Here is an 18,702-nt window from a genome sequence, read left to right as displayed (position 1 = left end):
CGTCGAGTATAAATCAGCCTTGAGCGTGTGTGCGTTAGATACAGTGAAGACAGCGCGTTAGTTTAGAACTCTTCTAATTTTTTTTTTAATTGTAGAGAGTGTGTTCATTTGTGCAATGATAACCTACCAGCAATGTAAATAATTTTTTTACTTGAAGTGTGGTTTGTTTGTTTGTTTGCTGTTTCGTGTTCAGTCAATCCATGATGAACCACTAAATTTGACTTGTGGTGTTTCTTTGTGTCTTGTTTCTTCAGGCTGCCCCCTGGCACAGTGGTAGGTGGGTGGTGTGGAGCTGGCCTCGGCACCGGGAGAGGCCCCCTCGCCCGCCCCCTCCCAGCACTGCATGGCTGCAATGGCGCCCGCTCTGACCGACGCTCCGGCCGAAGCTCACCGCATACGCTTCAAACTGGCTCCATCCTCCTCCACCCTCTCCCCGAGTGGCGTGGAGGGAAGCGGCACCGGCAACCACATCCTCGTGTCCAGTAACGGCGCCGTCAAGCGCAAGGCCTCGGAGGAGCGCCCCTCTCGCGGGGCCGGCCCCTGCAAGCCCCTCGTTACCTCATATCACTGTTCAGATGTGTCTTCGGCAAAAGAGTCCCTGAAGCTGCAAGGTGTTCTACTGCAGACGCACAGCATCCTGCCGAGCCTCATACCACGCAAGCACCAGGCTTTAGAACTCTGCGAGGAGCAGCCAAAGAGCATCATGAGTGCCATTGGAGGAGGTGGACCGTGTGGGCCGCCCACCGTCCAAGGCGCCACTGTTAATGGCATAGCAAAGAAAGTGACTAAACCGACTGACCGAGACAATGCGGTGACCTTAAATTGTGGCCAACATACCGTCGAGCAGGATTTGGCAAATCAGACTGAAGTTGTCAATTCTACCAGAGGACTGACAAGTAATGGTCCTCTTCGAGAAGGTGCGGAGCAGCACCAGCCGCCAACGGCTGAGTCCCAGAACTGTCCCAGTAATGGAGAACCTCATGCAACATCTCCCACCTCCATCGCACCTTTCACAGAAGACAAAACCTCGGACTGTCCGCCGCTAGACAGTGAAGATACGTTGGCGCTCTCGCTCGCTGCCCACCAAGATCCTTTAGATGTTTTTGGGGTGGAGCTAAGCGACCGTACTCCGCACAGCCAGAGCAGACAAGGGGAGATAGAGGCACGGCTATGGCGATTACGCAAACGGCTGCAGGTGGTGCAGGCCAAGCAGGTGGAGCGGCACGTGCAACAACAGTTGGGCGGACTACTAAAGAGCACTCTGGGTGCTCTGGATGCCAGGTGGCCGAGGGGCCGTTACGGCGATGACTCGCTCACCCCTCAGGAGAGGGACGGACTAAGACGTTTCCTGAAGAGTAGAGCCATGCCGGCTGAGTTAGAGCAACTGTCCCTGAGCTGCACCACCAACCTGCGATCCGCCGAATGCGCGTTCGATTCCGACGCCACGGAAAGCAGCTCAGGAGGAGAAACTGATGTGGAGGAGGATGAACTGGCTCGGGTCGACGTCGAGCAACGCCACATTCCTCTGTGAGTACCGACCTTGATCATTCCTCCGATAATGCGAATCCAGATGGAGTAATGAGTATGATGGTACATCATTCTGATGTAGGATAAGTGCTGATGCAGGCTGCTGGGTCAAGCTGTTTCATGAAACCATTGCTTTCTCGCATGTTAATTATCTGTGATGTTCAAAAGTTATTGAACGATCAGTGAGTGGCTGTTGTTCATAACTGTTCATTTGTAAGTGTAGATTTCTTTCCAGTTGCTTTTGTTACAAAGGAATTTCTTGATAATTAAGGTGTGTGTTCATATATTGAATATCATTACCATCCTGGTTAGACAAGGATAAACGCCTGCACTCTCTCTAACACACACCAAGCCAGTCGTTCCCTTCCCAAGGGCTGAGCCTTGTTTAAATACACTCAAATGTCAAAGTATTTTTCTTGAGCGGCAGTGAGTCACTTCCTTAAACCCATACGCACACTTTCTCAGTCAGTGATTGGGCCTGTTTTCACCCATCCCAACCTCAGGGTAAGAACACACTGGACAAGTGGAGGGCAAAGATTGGCGTTGTTTAATTTCTACATCCTTTTGTTGTTTGTTTTACATTTATTTGCTTTTTTTGTACCATCTTTCCAGTATTTTTTCGTGTTTTCCAAGTGCCTTGTTTCTCAAACCCAGTAAATATTTCAGACACAAGGAAAGTAATCTTCTTTACAAGGCAGATCTGATAATTGATAATGGCATTGGCATGTAAAGTTGTATAGCTGAGAGAAATTCCACTTTTGGCTAATTTTGCTTTACTTGTTGTACATTAAAAATCAACTCCTTCACAACAATTCTTCAATCAGTCTCTTTTGCTACATCGTTGTAGTTGGATAGTGTCTCGACGGCCCAGTGAGTCAGAAGTTTTTTTTTTTTTTTTATCAAACAGACTACGGCCCCTCCATGAGGGGATAACCTACATTCAGCGGAGTCAGTCACATGACTATTGCGCAAGGACAAATAGGCTTACTTGCAGATTATGCGACGAGCATAGTGAAGCGTGTTGACATAGGACTATGTAGCTTGTTATTTTTTATTTTTTTTGAGCTTCACCGTTTGCTTTCCACACATCCATAGGCACCTCTTTTAATGGGTTTTTAGTCCTTTGCTGGTAATGCAACCGATTTCTTTGTGGAATTGAGTACCACATGCCTGCATGTTGTAAATGCATGCAAGGCCTTTTTGTTAATAGGTAGTTGATTTGTCTTTCTGCTTAATCAGCCATTAAAGCCAGTGTCTTGATGAGCCGAAAGGTCACTTAAGTGCAGTCTGTAGTACCCAATGATTCATTTGTGCTAGTTTGGTTCATAGGTGGTAAACAGAGTTGATTTTCTGAGAAGTCACTGTAAGGAGGATGCATTGCTGTGTTGTATTCAGTTATGTAGAGTTACTGAGATTTTGTTGCTATTTTGTATATGTTTTTTGTATTTCCCTACCTTAGACAGATTAAGAAAGCTCAATCACTGCTAATGATTAACCCGGTTTGCCTCAAGCAGTCCATATACAGTGTAGCATGGATCCATGTCCCTCCTGGAACGAAACCACACTAAATAACCAAGTTTCCATGAAGACCAGCCTCAAAATCCATTAAGAACACACAAGTGCAATCACATTTCTCATTCTTGCTAGTGTCCTTCTGGTACCATGGGCTAGCTATTAGCTTTCACGTACTTGCATGCACCAGCTGGCGGCATTCATTGTTTCTGTGTTGTAATCCTGTTAGCTAGAACCGGTTTGAATGAAAGGGAGTCATTGAACTGGTCGAACATCAGACATTTGTACCTGTCATGCAGCCTTCTGCTGTCAAGAGTTCTCAAGAATTGTTTTTTTACCCCACCCTTATGTCTTTCCAAAATTTTGTGGACCACAAAATAAGAAATTTTGAATACCGTAGTTGTAAAAAGGGATGTAGTGGTCCATACAAATCGTGCATTATTTTGCAAGTCCTTTGAAGCCATATGATAGAAAAATTATGCAAAATGTCAGTCTTCTCCCCATACAAGGCTCTGATAAATCTTCTCTCTAGTGGGCTGTTAACTGTGGCAATCAAATCATTGAATAAGTTGAACTTAAGAATCTGATTGGTAAATTAACCATTCCAGATTTTGTGAACTGCATAGAATTGATACATTGAAAAGATTCTATTACTGACTGGACATAAACACACCAAGGGATTGATGTCAAAATGTTGTGTAAACAATGAAAGATTCAAATTATTTGTATTTATTTATTGGTCTTGGACATTTCCAGTTATTGTTCACTTTAATTATATTTAAAAAAGAGCAGCAAGAATATTCCTCTGACTTTTTTCTTTTGTGTTCCACGAAAGCAGCTCATACAGGTTTGAAATTACATTTTCAGAAATTATTATTATTATTTTTAAACAACAACAAAAGTTATTGTGGACCTCGTCACTAAATGCCCCATGGGGCATTTCTTGACTGCTTCTGCAGAGACCATTAATCAATGTTTCAGTCTCTTGTGTTTTTAAAGATATTTGCATCTTGTTTTAAATAGTATGATGATTTAAGTGAGGAACGATTACATTGGAATTTGTAATTAGGTACTCCATGTACAATTTCTCCTGAAGGTCCTTCTGTCAATGAACTGTCCATCTTTGGATATGGATTTTTGTAGTGAAAGCAAGTGTGGTGTTTGGCACTGTTCTCCTCTATGTCTTTCCTGGGATGTTCGTCTGTCTAAGACTTTAGACGTTAAAATAACTGCTTTGTCTTGACTTTGCCACCTTTTGAAATGTGTATACCTAAATATATCAAATCCGAAATACTCATCACTAGATTGCATAATACTGTTTATATATCTAATGTATTCAGACCATTTTGAAAAGCACTTTTTCTTTTACAGTTATCAAGGATTCCCCATCAGCATGGTTTCTGGTTTTACCAGTCAACCTTCTAGGTCACATAGCCGGCTCGTCAAGCCCCCCCTTTTAAAACTTTTTAATTGTTTTCCATATTCAGTTTCATAATGTTTTTTTCTTTTTCACTTTCTCAATTTTTCTTGTCTTACTAATTCAAAATGTGTGACATTTAGATGTTTTTGTTCTGGTATTTTCTCTTTAGTTACAAGTTTTGTATTCTTCTGTCTTTGCAAGATAAAGTGGCAGAGAACAAGGCCATTATAAATAGAGTTGGTGAGTCAGAGAGGCATCTCTTTAATCAGTCAGGATTACAGTTTTTACAGATTAATACTCCAGACCCAATGCCTACTGGCCGCAGGTCCTGTGTGAACAGAGTAAAACTGTTTAGTAGTCTTTTATTCTTCACAGATGATGGTTTAAATACCCTTGAGGAGAAATATACAAATCTGTCATTGAATGTAATTCAATAAAATACTTTAAAGGTGCAATAGGTGATTGTCTTCAGAAACATTTTTTGCATCGCGATTCTCTCTCCAACGATTCTGGGATCGATTATGAGAATTTCAGAATCGATTCTGAGCTTATAGTAAAACAACAGTAAAGATGAAGAAAAATCACTCACAGTTATTGAATGGAAAACGTTCAGATAATCTTAAATACTGAAAGCACTTTTACACATACACCACTCGAACCTTCCGTAAAATAATCTTTCATAAAGTTAGGAAAGGTTGAAGCGAATTACAAAGACATTCGCGGGCTTCATTGCACTGGATGCGCTGTGAGAGACGCGCGGTTTGTTTGATGTTACACTTGAAGTGTGCGGTCTCGCCCGTCGGTATTTTCCTTAATGCTCAACGAAGTCATCATTTATGTGGTTTGGAATGCAATGGACTTTCATATTTAAAATATGAATCTCACTAACAGAAGGCTGCTTTCAATTTCAAATTCTGGCGCGCGCTTTGTTTAAGACTGCTCGCGCATGCGACTGTGCGCGACTTGTGGTTTAATGCACTTGCGTCTCAAAATGGTTTTATGACGCACAATTAATGTAAACACAGCCAGTTATGTCTTAAGGGATTAAACGGACAGGACAACCCACATTACTACTTATATTTCAAAAGAGATCCGTGCGAATCTTAAATACTGAAAGCACTTTTTGTTTGTAATATGTTTCTATGCTCCTCTTTATTATTTGCTACTTGCTTGTATGTTTTGAAATTATATTAGTTTAAAATTCTTAACACAACTGTTTACATGTTTTTTCAGTTTGTAATTATTTTTAAAAAGTACTTAATTACTTGTAAGGAATATGTAAAAGGATTTTAAGATTCTCAAGTCGGTAAGGGGGAAATGAGTAGATCAAGAATTGTTCTGGAATCGGATCGTGACTCCCAGAATCGGATCGGATCGTGAGGTGACTAAAGATTCCCACCCCTACTGTCAACATATGTATTAGCATACCTCTGCGTACCCAGTTCGCGCAGACAGGATACGTCATCAGCGTGTTCACGCACGCATGCTGTGCAGACAGAGCGAGAATGGCAGACAAACATCAACATCCCGATCTTCCTTCCTGGTATTGTAGTAACGTTACTTCTAAAGTTTTCTCACCGGTGAATGACACATGATGTAGCCCAGCGGTTAATCCAGTCCTCACGCCAGCTTGTTAGAAGTGAGCTACGTGCATGAACTGTGTTCCGATCTATATGATCCCTACACAGTGTTCATTGCTGATCGGGGGAAATCCGTTGAAGTTTACTTAACTTCGGAACATGGGCTGGAATTGGGAACCGCTGATGTAGCCTATTGTAGTAATGTTGTCTCTGGTATTCTGGTCTGTGAGCGTAAATGCGTTCAGGGGGTGTGGGTTTGGACGGCGATTGCAGGGAGGGTGGGACGTTCGCTTTCAGTGCTATCAGGCTAAAGTTAGCATTTTCCAAGATCTCCTACTGCACCTTTTAAGTAAAACACTGCAGGAATATTTGCCAGGACTATCAAAACCAGATCTGCGAGAGAGATAGTATTTTTTCCCTCACCCTCATGTCTTTCTAAACCTTTATGAATTTCTTTATTCTGTGAAGTACAAAATGAAAAAAAAAAAACATTGAAGAACACTAGGGTCCAAAACAACAGTGGACCCCAATGACTTTGTATGGCCCAAAAACCCTCACAACATCAGGACATAAAAATCTGCATCAGATGTTTTTTCTGGTTTCCTCTTTAGTTTTTCCCTTTTTCTTCTGTCTTTTTTTCCCTTCAAGTTGTGTTAAGTCATGTCCATGAAAGCTCAATTCACACATTTTAATTCCTCTGGATGTTGTAATGCCCAAATGACCATACTGCAATGGCCAAATGATGTCTTGACCAAATGGCGGCACAGAGGTATGCCAGTTTGTATTGTGACACAAGAACTGGTTTTTATTCAGATCTGTGGCCTTTTAAAAATATTGTAACTGGTTAATTTTAATGGCATTTTGTTCAGTTGAATACATGTACAGATGTACAGACTGAACATTGTGTACTCAACCCTCTCTGAGATCAGTATGTCCATTAAACAGACTTGATGTGCTCCGTTTCTGTACCGTCTGTCATGAAAATCAATCAATTATAATGAGGGACAAAATCATGCGTACAGTTGAATTTGCATCACAGAAGCAGTTTCTCATGGATCTGCTTTCGTGGCACTTTCTGTTTATCTCTCCTGTTCTTTCCTCTTCCTTTTTCTCATTTTTCCTTTTCTTTGAAAGCTTTTGTGCTGCTTTTCCTGCATTCTGCTTCTTTTTCTTTTCTTTTCTTTTTGCCTTCTCTCCATCTGCTCCCTCTCCTTCACACACATTAAAACCGTTGCTGCTTGAAATACAAGCACTGCCAGGAAAATATCCCGTCTTTGCATCCCGTCCACAGTCATGTAGCTGCACCTGTTCTGTGTCTGCATGTTAGTGTGTGTGTGTGTGTGTGTGCGCGCGTGCATACTGTAGATGTTTAAGTACTTCTGTTTGTATGCATGGTTGATAGGCCACCTAGTTTTCATTCTAATCTCATTGATCTTTTAATCAATATATCCAGGCCAATAGCTATGAATATTGCTGCATTCCATTTGTACTGGGAAATTGAAAATTCAGAGTTCCCAGTACAAACTTTTAATTGAAATGCCCTTCCAAGTCGGAGTTCTGGCTCGGGATCTTGGAGGAATCGCAACAACTCCAACTTTAGAATACAGTGCTCCTAAATATGTTTTCATAGTCGCACGCAGTAGTTTTCAGTCGCAAATGCGACTGAAATGGTCGCACTGTAGAGCCCTGCAATATGGCTTCTCATTGCATCTACAGATGAGAAACAGTAGTAAAATATTGTTCATTAGCACTTATGTTTGTCTCTGTCTCAAACTCCGTGCACACAGTACTAGGGCTGTCAAATAAAAATAAAAATTTCTAGTATTTTTTTTCTAGTCTTGAGTGCAAGGTGAATCATCAGTATTTCTTCTCTGTTTTCCTTGAAGAAAATGACAATTTTATAGCTAATGTCAAACCGTACAGACTTGGACTAAAAGCAACATTCTAATTCTGATTTGGAGGTTCTATTATCTTCTGTTCTATTCTATTGTAATGTATTCTATGGTTTTCACAAACTTAAATCCCATTTTACCAAATCACAAAAGTGGCGTAGTACAGTTAAAGCTGTCACCAACCATTTTAAATTTGTGCAGCGTGTCCCACATTAGTGAGTACAGGAAATTAGATATCTTAAATTGTGGCACTGTGGTTTTCGGTACGCACACGCAGTACGAGAGAACAACAAACTCTCAGATAGCAAAACACAGACAATGAGACAGACGGTCATGTGTCATACACCCCTAAATGCAGGGTGATTGTGTGTCGTTCACTGTAGCCACCGACTGGTGTGACCCAAGAAATGTTGAGGATCTCAACAGGTCCTGAGTGATCGTGAGGCTGTTTGTGTTTGTAGTAGCCTGCAGCAGAGAAAGATTGACTGATTTTTAAAGGGCAGACCCAGCTGTGCGCCGTTGCCTCTGCTCTCATGGCTGTCACTATTAGGCAGCTCTGTTCAGCTAATGTTGTCCTTTATCTACATGAGTAAAATGTAAACCACCTTTTTCAATGAATGCAGCGGCTGTTTATACACAGACTTGAATCTGTAACAAGATGTTTGATCTATAATGTAGGCTTAGATCACCCAAAACTGAACATTCTTCCAAACCTTTGACATCTGAATGACTTCCTTTCTTCAGTGAAACACAAAAGAAGAAATTAATGGGAACTGATGCTTTCAGGCTTGAAAATGGATGCTAAAGTGCCATGAAAGTGTCATATCGTGAAAGTAGTTCATGTGACTTTAAGCTGTGATGGCTCTGTGTGATTAACAGACATAATATTTATGACTTTGTCGTTGTGCACTAAATGCTTTCATTCCAGTGATTGTTGTTTGCTGTGACCAGATCTTTGAGTCAGTGATTTGAACTCGAGAACCAAATTTGTCCAATCTGTAAAAGATTTATTCAGGTTGTAACAGAACTGTAGCATTTGAGAAAAAATAAAAAAAGCGCTACTTCTCTCTGAGGGATATCTGGGCAGATGTCAAGATGTTTAGTAAATATTGACAAAAATTTTGGCCTGTTCCTCAGGCCAAACTCATATAACTTTAGAAATGTTTGAATATAGTGCACGAGTCATATGGACTAATTTTATGTATGTATTTATTTTGAAATTTTGTAACTTGATGGCCCTGGACCTCAATTACTGTGAATTATTTGTTAAAAAAATGGCTAGAATATTCTTTAAAAAAAAATGTAGTGTTACACGGAGGGAAGGACATGAGGATTAGTAAAAAGATGAAATGCCTGTTCTGCCTAGTTTCACTCCATTGCATGTGCATTCTGGTCTCTCTTCCATCAATCCTAACTTCCATCCCAAAGCTAATTGCAAATTATTTAATTTGCTCTTACCCACTGCTCAAGCACTGGTTTTCTCTGCTTGAGTATGCATCTTAACCATTAGTGTAGAAACAGTAAATCAGCTCTCAGATGAATATTTAAGGGCATCCTTTTAAACATCAGCGCTGCTTTGAAACTGCCAGCAACTTTTTCCATCCACACCGTTGCCCTTTGGACTGCGGGATACAGCAGCCCACCGTCTCTTGTCTTATTGGTGATGGCAGAGTATCTCCGTGGAAACCATGTAAAGGTGTGTTTTTCCCCCCCTCCATTTTACACCGTCAGATGTCTACCGTGCTCTGGCTGTCTGGTGCTCATTCTGAGCTCATGTCCACGACCATTCAGAGCTGCAGTAGGAAGTGTGGTAGTACTACCCTGCACTTAGTATAAAAGACTACTGCACTGAAAAATTTATATTTGTGAGGTGGAAATGTGCTTAAATTGAGCCTGTGCTGCCTTTTGGCTCAATTTAACCATTTTAAATCGCCTTACAAATTTTCAAACCTGCATTGACATTTTCTTTTGAAATGAACTTTAACGAAATATTGAAGGGTTCATCTTTTTACATAAAAATATAATATGATAGTAATTATTGTTGTTGCTATTGCTAACAATAATAATAAAAATAATACAATTGTATAATTATGATAATAAACAAAAACTAGGGATGCACCGAAATGAAAATTCTTGGCCGAAGCCGAACAAAATGAAACACTGGGCCGAATAACGAACACGTTTTTTTCAATTTTTTTCCCCCATGTAGGCCTATTTTGCCATTTTTTTTTCACCATTGCATAAACTAAATTGCCAAAATGTGCTTTTTACTGTTTTGTCCTGCTTTTCAAATAAATAAATATATTACAAAACAACAATTTACAAATATTTACTTAACACTGAACATTTGTTTTTAACATTCTTGCAGACATTATACCAACAAAGCACAATTTAACTTAAAATTAATAAGTTTGTAAAATAATATTTTTCGGCCATTTTTGAGACTTGAATCAGGCATGTATTTTTTACTGTACAAATAAAGGCAGCCTTGCTGAGCAGAAGAGAATTCTTTTAAAACATTAGAATATATTACAGATCCCAATTTGAACACTGTGTGAATGTTATAATAAATGTATTAACAGAGCTGTTGTAGGGTAATTATTATCATTATTATTGTCTTTTTTATTTTATTTTACAGAACAACAGTAAAATTACAATACTAACATTTATGAATGTTGGAGTTTTTTCTCAACTTTTATTTTGGCAGAAACCCACGGGAAGATCTCAGTGCTTCTTTTTGTTGACAACAGCATGCAGATTTATAAATGATGGGGGTAATTAATTACAGAATTTTCATTTTTGGGTCAACTATCCCGTTAAGGGGTTAGTTACATTTTGTCTACTTTCAGAAGAACACTAATATATAACTGGCTCATAAACACGGTTTAAGTCACGATATTGCCAGTTTGGTTTTCATGAGGTCTTTAAGCATTTTTTTTTTCTGATAAGGTAGTTATACCTTTTTTTTTTTTTTTTCCTCTTTCTGCCTGTATGGCTCACTATCATCTGTACCTGGCAGCGCCCGCAGTGCCTGGCCCATAATGAAAAGACTCCTCTGTGAAGGGTGTGTGTGTGTGTGCCTCTGTGAATATGTGTGGCACAGTGACTGAATAAAACCGCTCAATGTGTTGCCTCTTTCTTAGGCCTGTTTTTGTTCTGTAATGAAATATGCGAGCATCATATCTGCGGCTCAGGTCACATACCCTTTCCCGAGGGTTTGTCTGTGTCTTTGTGCCGGGGTGGATCACAGCTAATGAATATGATGTCACACACTTGGTGGTTCATTAGTATGACTCATCACTATAGTGACACCATATAATCACCTCGTCAATTTCCCAAGTCTCCACCAGTCGGATGAAGTTTTGCTGCATGTTGTTTGGCAGTAAAGAGATTCTTGCTAAAGTCCTTGTGGCTCTATCACTTATTCCCGGGTGGTCAAATTAACAATGCCAGAACCTTCTAGAAGCAACAGCACAAATAATGGTATTCATTTACTGCTTGTAGGGCCAATATATGTATGGAGCCTTTTGCAAACAAGCAAGCAGTTTATAGATGTGGCAGTACACCAACAACCAGCTTTTTACAATTTGGCCTTGCGCTTTTTTTTCCCCATCTTAACCATCGGAGCCATAAACAACTGGATCTTGTGTTAACGTGTCAGGCAGCTGTTGGACAGATACAGTCACTACTGGCCAAAGAACAAGCTCTCTGGCTTATTATATTATATGTATATATATATATTTTTTTTTTATTAGAAGAATGAAAAAGATAAACGGAGAATAATCAATTCAGGGTTCAAAATTACTTTTCTGCCTCACCTACTGGGTGGCAATTGAATGGCCATTAATTTTTCTTACTGGTCATGGGGTATTTGGCATTATTTTTATTAGAAACATTTATTGCTGTAATGTCAATTGAATGATGTTTTTCCTTACTTTTTTTTTGACAAGAGTGCAGGTTATCATCCTTCATAGCATCACATACAACATGGGCCAGTTTCAGTTTCGCAATGACACATTGTGATTGTTCCTTATTATCATTGTGGTGACTTAATGAGGAGGTCCACAGTCATAAAATGTTTGTTTCATTTATTTATTTATTTTAAACAAAGAAAAGTTGTATATTTATGAAATTATATACGCTGCGTTTAAACATTTGGGGTTGGTAAGACACTTTCAAAAACATGAAAAAATCTTATGCTCACCAAGACTGCTTTTATTTGAACAAAAAAGTAATATTGTCATTTTTTTAAGTTGTAAAAAAAAAAAAAAAATAGTTTTTCTATTTTAATCTTTTATAATGTAATTTATTTCTGTGGTGGCAAAGACATCATTCTAATTTGCTGATTTGCTGCCCAAGAAAAAATTCTTATTATTATCAATGTTGAACACAGCTGTTTTACTTCATATTTTAGTGGAAACTGATACATTTCTTTGGATTCCTTGAGTATAAAGTTCAAAAGAACAATTTATTTGAAAGAAGTCTTTTGTAGCATAAGTGTCTTTACGGTTAATTTTTGATTAAATACATCTTTGCTGAATAAAAGTCTTTATTTCTGAAAAGCTTACTGAGCCCAAACTTTTAAACATTAGAGTGTCATGAACAACTGGAAAAGTGATGCAAATTCCAGATGTGTTTCCAAATGGAGTTCTAAAATTTGAATAAACTCCTTATTGTTCTATTTAGGTTACAATAGATATGATTAGTTACATTGTCACTAAAGCCGGGCTCACACTACAGGATTTTTAGCCCGATTTAGCCCCGATTTCCCCCTCCTGAGAATCGGAGCAAAAATCTTGTCGAGCACCTCGATCAGTCCTGATGTTCGGCGAGGATTATCTGGTAATGTGAGGCATTCACCAATCGAATCTTGCTAGCACACTAGCTAACATATGTAAACATCACTGATCTGCAAAGATTCTCCTTATGTGTGTGCTGCAACCAGATTTCATAATCGGTTATGATTTTAAAACTCCTGTAGTGTGAGCCCAGCTTAAGATGACATATTTAATTTCGTAATTTAATTTAAATTGCTTGTCTCTCTGATATCTCCAAGGGACATTGTTACTTTTCGACTTGTTCCAAACCTGTAAGATTTTTTCTTCTTCTGCTGAACATGAAAGAAGATATTTTGAAGAATGTCTTCAGAACAGACAGAAACATGGAGCGATTCTGCTTTGAGTTTTTCATTGTTTTGAAGTCAAATTTTCTGACAATGCTTGGTCTCTCTTTAGTTTATAATATCTTATGTCAGCAGGTCGTGCTTGTCTTAGACTTGAACTTGACTTGTAATTAGGGATGTGCCGATCCGATATTCATATCGGGTATCGGCTCCGATAGTGCCATTTTTCTCGGATCGGGTATCGGTCAGAGATGGCCGATCTAAATCCGAGTTTTTTTTTTTTTCGATTGTGCGAATTATTCTGTTACTTCTGAAGCCATATGATAGCTTAACCCTTTAACGCGTACGATCACACCTGTTTGATCAGTCTTGGCTGGTCCAAGACTGATCCAGTGTGATTAGAACTTTCAGTGCGTCACGTCATCAACCACTGAATTTAAATCTGCTTTCGCGCTCTGGCTAGCGCAGAGCCAGATCGGACGTGCTGAGTGCTTGTCATATTATCACAAATATTCAGTGTTTTCAACCATATAATTCTTATTTTAGGTTTCAGACATTTAAATACACATAAGTACTAGCAAAACCATACATTTACAGTTTGTAAAATACACGCTGATGTCTATGGAAACGGCAATAATCATCCTTAAAAATATAATCTGACGACATGTTTTAATTGATATCATATACAGATTGTGTAGGTAACTATAAAGTTTAGTCTGCTCTTCTCCCAGCTTACCGGAGACCTACTTTAACATGTTTCGGTAGGAGAGGATGAATTTGCGTGTTGTAAATCCCACAGCTTGGATGCAGCGCGAACTAACTTGGCGGCGCCCATCACCCATTATGGATCAACTAACACGGTCGACATAAAAGTGTTTAAACTACCAAATAGATTTACTTGCACATATTTCAGAATCGGAATATCAGATATTTCATAATATAGGGAGCATGTTTGTGAATATTTTGAATAAACAGGAAAAACGAAATAAAAGCGATCCATGTGTCATATAGATCTATTGTGGCTGCGTTGTGTCACATGACAGTAGTCTGTATCTAGTAGAATGTGAAAGAATGATTATCATTTCCACACACAGAGATATATAAATTCGACATTTATTTAAATGAGGGAAAAAAACTTCACTGGTATCGGATCGGTATCGGTATCGGCCAATACCGAACCCTAGGTATCGGAATCGGTATCGGAAGTGAAAAAGGCGGATCGGAGCATCCCTACTTGTAATCCTAAACCTGTTGAAAGCACTTAATCCTAAACCTGTGGAAAGACTTTAGTCTCATGAAGAGTTCTGCGTGTGTGTGTGTGTGTGTTTGATCGGGAAGCAGCACTAATGCGATGCAGATAATCTTATTGTTTTTGAACATTGTCTGGGGACCACAATACAAATTCCTGAGCTGCTGAACTGTGCTGGGGAGGAAAGACTGAGTCTCTGCTCTCTTCCAGCATTGGCTTTTGACTGCTCTTTTGGCTCTGATTCAGTCCAGAGCTTACGATCTGATTGGCCCCTACTCCACCAGGAACTGTTTTCAAGAGGAGATCCTCTTGCTGTGTCTAAAACACTGGATGAACATCAGATTCCTCCACTGAAATGTGTCCTTGTGCTGTTTGGGAGCGTCACTATGTGTAAAGATTTCTACAGTCCTGAACAGATGGAATGAAATTTCAGTTTTGCCACACGTAGGCAAACATGCACATGGATATCACAACTGCCAAGCACTTATAGAAACTCCACACGCAACCGTTTTTTAAAATCCCACCGCAAACACGAGAAGGCCGGCTGGACACAGTACAGGCTCACATCGGCCAGCAATCCCCAAGCTGTTGGAAGCTCAAGCCACATGTGGTTGTGTTTTGCTGGCTGCTCGAGTAACAGAGCAATTGAGTTTGTTTTTCAGCCTAATGTTTGTGTCTAAACAAGTTCAGAAGAGTTCACAGTGTCTTTAAATCAATTAACTGTTCAGCTTCCTTTTGTGAAATACTGGGAAAAAATCTAGCCTGTTCTAAAGGTGTTTTTTAAGCTTTTGTGTAAATTTTTTGTTCTGATTGTCTACATGAGCACAAACTCTGAAATGGTCATTTCATTATTTCTACTAGTTGCTATGTTTTGATGCATTGTGATATTGAATCATTGCATGTGCATTGCAACATGTTTTTTGCAGTGTAGTTTGAGTAAATAGTGATTGAATGATACGGTGGATTATACGCAATATGTTTAAATGCATAAAAAATATTTTATAATATTTAAATATTTGTCTGGTTGTTTGAACTGATAAAAATGTGTAACTGGGAAACACTGGTAATGTATATCGAAATATCGGAAATGTGTTTAAAAATCATATCACCGTTATTGAAAAAAATTATATCGCGATACATATTGATATTGAATTATTGTCCAGCCCTACCTTGAATGCAATACAAGTCATTTTGGATAAAATTTGGATAATGTCTCCCAAATGCATAAATGTATATTGGTTATATTTAACACAGTTTTGTTACTGAAATTGTGATTGTTGATGTGCGTACAAACACATTTGTCTGGTCGTACTGCTTGTGCGTCAATGACTGAAACATTAGTGTTGTGCTAGCTCTTCGTTGGTTGTTTGAGGTGTCTGTTTCTCGTAGGCCGTGAGTGATTGCTTTTCAGATCAGAGCGACTTTGATGTCACACCAGCAGGTGTTTGGTGCATCACAGACATACACATTTCTAAATAGAGTGTCTGATTCCTCCTTTGATCAAGTTTTGATCAAGCTGATTCATATCTGATCACCAGAGTGTGTCTGGCTTAAACGCTTCCTTGATCAGCACACACATCTGTGGTGTGAAATTAAATCATCTCTCTGTCCCTTATGCTGACAGTAACATCATTTCTGTATTTTTTAAACTGTTTTGTAACGTCCAGTAGGGCTGCACGATGAATCGCATGCCATTATCATGCGCATCTCGTCAGTAAAGCCGGTTCTGTGATTAGTAATACACAGAGCCGTAGTTCACTGACAAGCTACGCAATATCGCATTCGTAATCGCAGATCACCATTCACAGAACCGGCTTTACTGACGAGATGCGCATGACAATCGTAGCGCTGAATAATTAGGCTACGTCATGTCCACCAGACGCATTTCTTTGTGTATGGATGATCAATGCAGTCCTGCAGAATGAAGTATCATAGGCGTATTGACACGTATAGGGGCCCTATGAAATCCCCCCCCAACTTCCGTTTTATTTATTTATTTATTTTTTGTTTAAATTTTTCTGGATTCGGTTTTTCCATTTTAATTTTTCTAGACTTTTAATGGTTAAATTAAATTGTATTATTTCCATTAATTTTCTGGATTCCATTTTAATGTTTCATTTAATTTTATAATCAAAAGCATCTCTAAATAATAGATTTTATGAAAAACTTAATATATTTTTTTCTTTTCTCCAGAAATACGTCTGACCGATTGACCGGCCAGGGACCGGAATTAGCCGGTTTTACGCATGATCGGCCCGGACCGGTGACCAGCTGGTCAGTCTGCCGATTCCGAGCCGGTCTGTTTTGACGTCACACTTACGGCGATTGATAATGTATTTGTGTCGTACCAGATGAGGCTCGCACAGCCTGAGTGAGTGTGTGAGAGATACTCGTGCAGAAAACAATACAAATGAACGCAACAGCACTCATAGAAACTTATAGATACATACTGCAGTAGTAAAAAAAAAACAATAATATATGATTTAGGTACGCAACATTGCACGAACAAAATATTTCGACACAATGTGATTTTATACAATAGTAGTTCAATAAACAAGTTAAAATTAAGTGACTTACAGTTTAGACATAATATTGACTGTTTTTGCTCAATTTCACTGATGAAAATAGTTCCAATCAAAACCACAGCAGAACTGTTTTGTGTCTCCGAGCAACACAGCATGTTTCGTTACTGAATGAATCCACGTTTTTGAATGAATCAAGTGAGTCAATGATTCAGTAACTCATTCATAAAGACAGTAGTGACTTGTCTGGTTTCTGAATGAATCATCCGTTTGAATTAATCTGTTGAATGAAGGACTAAATGACTCACTCATTCAAACGGTCATTTGACAACACCTACTGGTTTGGTTTCATATTTAAAACTATCATTGCATTTTTCCCAACATTTCTTATTTGTATGTTTAAAAATATTTAAAACATTAATCTTATAAAATTCGTTATGCATTCGAAAGTTTGCAGTATAAATGCATTTATGGCACCTCAGCTTCATCAAACAGTCTATGTCGATACATCTAATGCCACTTCAAGATGCATCATCTGTGTTTCCTGCAGTGGAAAGATGGAGTTTGTTGACACTGATTTCATTTGAACGGTAACAGCTCTACAGTTTCTTATTATTCTAACTGAATTAATTAAAAACAATTTAAGAATTTGATGTGAAAGATGACATTTAATAAAGTTAGTAAAAAATGACATCTGTTTTGTTAAATAGTACAGCTACTCCTTTTCAGTTCATTGTTATTTCTACCTTTTTTCTAGTCACAGAGCACTTTATTTTAAGAGTTTAAGTTTAAGTGAGAGAACATCTGTAACTTTGTCCAGATTGGGGGAATTGTAATGTTTAATATTTTTTTTTTATTTCTGTGACATTCCACGTTATATAGTAAAAACCATTTTCATGCCTGGAATCCGCAATTCCGTCCACATTTTCCGCATCACGGAAATCATAGGGCCCTACATAGGGATGGAACGATTACCGGTTTTACGATAAATCACGATAAAATGCCCTGACGGTTAGTATTACCGTTTAAAATTTAATTATCATCAAAACCGTGTTTGATTATCGCAATTTTGAAAACTCGCGGTAAATCCTGTCCAGCCAGCATCAGTCTGACGCAGAAGCAGCATGCAATGTTGTTGTTGTTGTTTTTTGCACGAGAGGAAATGGCGGAAGGCAGTGACAGCGCTCGGGAGATTTTTCAGCCATCTAAGAGGACCAAATCGGTGGTCTGGTCGTATTTTGGCTTTTACAAGAGTCCTGAAGGCAATTTAATCGAGGACGGTCACCCTGTCTGCCGATCTTGCAAGAAGAAATTCATATATATATATATATATATATATATATATATATACAAGTGATTTATTATTATTATTATTATTATTAGGGCTTCAAGTTAATGTTCATTTAATGTTTTTGCTAAAAAAAAGTGCATATAGCTGCTAATTGTATTTGTTTGTTGATTTTCAAATATAAAACTTATTGAAATGTTTTCAGTGTATGTATCAGTTCTTTTTGAACGTTTTCATCTAATTTTAACAAAACCGTGATAATATTGATAATCGTGATAACTTTGGTCACTATAATCGTGATATGAAATTTTCATACCGTTACATCCCTAGCCCTACACATAGCAATCTTCGCTCCGCATTTAAGAGTTCATAACTATAACGTTAGAACTATTCTGGGTGCAAAACATCAAGTTAACCGCATCCTACGGTTTGTTGAGCCCTTTTTCTTCTGTGACTATTTATTGAAGCCCTCCTTTAACAGGAACATTACTCACAGCAGGCGATTTGATATCTGACAGTGATTGTCTATTGTCTGAATTTGTACAAAAGTGCTGCTTTGATGGCTGTAGCAGCAGTGCTTAACCTCTTTT

At 38.7% G+C, this 18,702-nt stretch overlaps 1 protein-coding gene across 4 annotated transcripts in view; it reads left to right on the top strand.

Annotated features, from left to right (window-relative positions):
• Positions 1-18,702, top strand: part of LOC107662409 (KAT8 regulatory NSL complex subunit 1-like) — an 89,233-nt gene that overhangs the window by 26,037 nt on the left and 44,494 nt on the right. For all 4 annotated transcript variants that reach the window (XM_016452428.1, XM_016452430.1, XM_016452429.1 and 1 more), the window contains exon 2: positions 255-1,527. In XM_016452428.1, the coding sequence (XP_016307914.1) occupies positions 344-1,527 (1,184 nt within the window). In that variant the 5' untranslated portion in view covers positions 255-343. The remainder of the gene's footprint in view (positions 1-254; positions 1,528-18,702) is intronic.

The sequence above is a fragment of the Sinocyclocheilus anshuiensis genome, unplaced genomic scaffold, assembly GCF_001515605.1.
Source record: "Sinocyclocheilus anshuiensis isolate Anshui unplaced genomic scaffold, SAMN03320099.WGS_v1.1 scaffold11, whole genome shotgun sequence".
Lineage (NCBI taxonomy): Eukaryota > Metazoa > Chordata > Actinopteri > Cypriniformes > Cyprinidae > Sinocyclocheilus > Sinocyclocheilus anshuiensis.
This window is presented reverse-complemented; position numbering and strand designations above follow the sequence as displayed.